Source organism: Priapulus caudatus, unplaced genomic scaffold (genome assembly GCF_000485595.1).
Source record: "Priapulus caudatus unplaced genomic scaffold, Priapulus_caudatus-5.0.1 Scaffold323, whole genome shotgun sequence".
In the NCBI taxonomy this organism is placed as follows: domain Eukaryota; kingdom Metazoa; phylum Priapulida; class Priapulimorpha; order Priapulimorphida; family Priapulidae; genus Priapulus; species Priapulus caudatus.
The window spans coordinates 450,649-453,510 of NW_014577384.1; the positions used below are offsets into that span (position 1 = coordinate 450,649).

General features: G+C 45.2%; 1 protein-coding gene across 1 annotated transcript in view; it reads left to right on the forward strand.

Moving 5' to 3' along the window:
* Nucleotides 1-2,862, forward strand: part of LOC106809023 (transient receptor potential-gamma protein-like) — a 53,161-nt gene that overhangs the window by 43,951 nt on the left and 6,348 nt on the right. Inside the window, 1 exon segment of the mRNA XM_014811968.1 lies at nt 2,303-2,325. Coding sequence (XP_014667454.1) covers nt 2,303-2,325 — 23 coding nt within the window.

The following is a 2,862-nucleotide window of genomic DNA, read 5'->3' on the forward strand; positions in this document are numbered from 1 at the left end:
TAGCACCCGCATCACCGACGCAACACGTGTAACACCCGCATCACCGACGCAACACGTGTAACACCCGCGTCACCGACGCAACACGTGTAACACCCGCGTGACCGACGCAACACGTGTAACACCCGCGTGACCGACGCAACACGTGTAACGCCCGCGTGACCGACGCAACACGTGTAACGCTCGCGTCATCGTCGCAACACGTGTAACACCCGCGTCACCGACGCAACACGTGTAAAACCCGCATCACCGACGCAACACGTGTAACACCCGCGTCACCGACGCAACACGTGTAACACCCGCATCACCGACGCAACACGTGTAACACCCGCATCACCGACGCAACACGTGTAACACCCGCATCACCGACGCAACACGTGTAACACCCGCCTGAGCGACGCAACGATGGCGCATACTGGACCGCTCGCACTGCCGCCTAGGCGCCCGAAATACAGGCAGCGTTGTGTTTTGTTGCAGTCTATTTGAGACGCGTCAGACGGCTGTTCTCTACTGGGCCCTGACTTACAATCTCATAGACACAGAACCCTTCAAGCCTCGTCGAGGATCATATTGTCCCACCGAGTTGCGACTGGCATTGCTCTCATGTTCCGGAAGTGTAAACCTGGTCTATCATATCGTCCTTTGAGTTGGCAAATTGATGTCCAATTCCTTCCAGTACATAGCTGTATACTGTGGGCGTCGCGTGACGTCACTGAAGAGCGCATGTTATCTGCTTAGAAAGCTGCTACTGTGAATTGTGTTTAGAGAAGGGGTCCGTGTGTCATGTATGGCTAGCAGTGGAGGTTGGCGGCAGGATATATGCAGCGAAGCAACAGGTAGATCTGTCCTGGGGAGATCATCAGGCCCCTAACCTAGCTCTGCTGCGAGTAAGCAGCCGTAACTCTTAGTCTGTGAGATAAGCAGTAGATCTGGTCTGTGTGGTATAATCAGGTAGATGCTGTCTGGGGAGAATCATCAGGTAGACCTGGTCTGTGAGAGTAACAGGCCGTAGAGTCTGTCTGGTGTGGTAATGCAGGTAGATCTGTTCTGTGAGATAAGCCAGGTAGATCTGTCTGTGAGGATAAGCAGGTAGATCTGTCTGTGAGATCAGCAGGTAGATTCTGTGTGGTGAGACAATCAGGTTGAGATCTGTCTGTGAGCAAGCAGGCAGATCTGTCTGTGAGAGTAATCGAGGTAGATCTGTCTGTGAGGCAAGCATGGGGAGATCTGTTGTTGGTAATCAGGTAAATTCTGTCTGTGAAAGATAATCAGGTAGATCTGTGCCTGTTGAATAACAGGTAGATCTGTCTGTGAATTTAAGCAGGTAGATCTGTCTGTGAGAGTAAGCAGATAGATTCACCAGTGTGTAAGGCAATGTAGATCTGTAGATCTATGAGTGTGATAAGGCAAGGTAGATTCTATGACTGTGATAACTAGGTAGATCTATTAGTGTGGTGATAACTAGGTAGATTATGAGTGTGAAAACCAGTAGATCTATGAGTGGTGATAATAGGTGAGATTAGTGAGTGTGATTAACAGTGTAGATCTGATGATGGTTGGATAACTAGGTTAGATCTATGAGTGTGATAACATAGGTGTCTATGAGTGTGATGTAACTAGGTAGATTATGAGTGTGTGATATACTAGGTAGATCTATGAGTGTGCATATGGCCGGAAGATCCTAATAGAATAGATTGGATAAGCCACGTAGATCTATCGAGTGGATTAACTAGGTAGACACTATGAGTGTGATATACTAGGTAGTCTAATGGAGTGTGCTAACGTAGGTAGATCTATATGATTGGTAATACAGGTAGATCTATGAGTGTGGATAACCACGTAGATCTATGGGAGTGTGAGATAGGTAGATCTTATGCGTGTTAATACTAGCAGGTAGATCTAGTGAGTGGTGATAAGCAGGTAGATGACTATGAGTGTGATACACGTAGATCTATGAGTGTGAGTACACCCGTAAATCTAGTGAGTGTATAGCCAGGTAGGATTATGAGGTGTGATAACTAGGTAGATCTATGAGTGGTGACAACACGGTAGATTATCATGTGAAAGCAGGTAGAACTATAAGGGTGAGTAACTAGGTAGATCTATTATGAGTGTGCTAACCTACGTAGTATCGTATGAGTGTGATAACCAGTTAGATCTATGAGTGTTGATAACTAGGTAGATCTATGAGTGTGATACTAGGTAGATCGTATTGAGTGTGACACCACGTAGATCTATGGATGTGGATAAGCCAGGTAGATCTATGAGTGTGCATAACTGGTAGATTATCGAGTGTGATAACCAGGTAGATCTAGTGAGTGTGATAACGTAGGTAGATCTATGAGTGTTGATAATAGGTAATTATGAGTGTGAAGTAACTAGGTAGATCTAGTGAGTGTGATAGCAGGTAGATCTATGAGTGTGATAACTAGGTAGATTCTATAAGTGTGATAACTAGTTAGATCCTATTGTAGTGGTGCTAATGCTAAGGTATGATCTATGAGTGTGATAACTAGGTAGATCTTATGAGTGTGATAACTAGGTAGATAGAGTGTGCATACACTCAGGTAATCTATGAAGTGTGAAACTAGGAAGAGTCTCTGAGTGTGAGTAATAGGTAAGAAGAATCTGATGAGTGTGATAACTAGGTAGATCTATGGTGTGATAACTTTCAGGTAGATCTATGAGTGTGATACTAGGTAGATTAGAGTGCTGATAGCCAGGTAGATCTAATGAGTGTGATAAGTCAGGTAGGATATATGAGTGGGTGATATGCCAGGTTAGACTTCTACATGATGATGATAGCAGGGTAGATCTATGAGTGTGATAGCGCGGTAAGATCTATGATGTGATAAGGAGGTGATC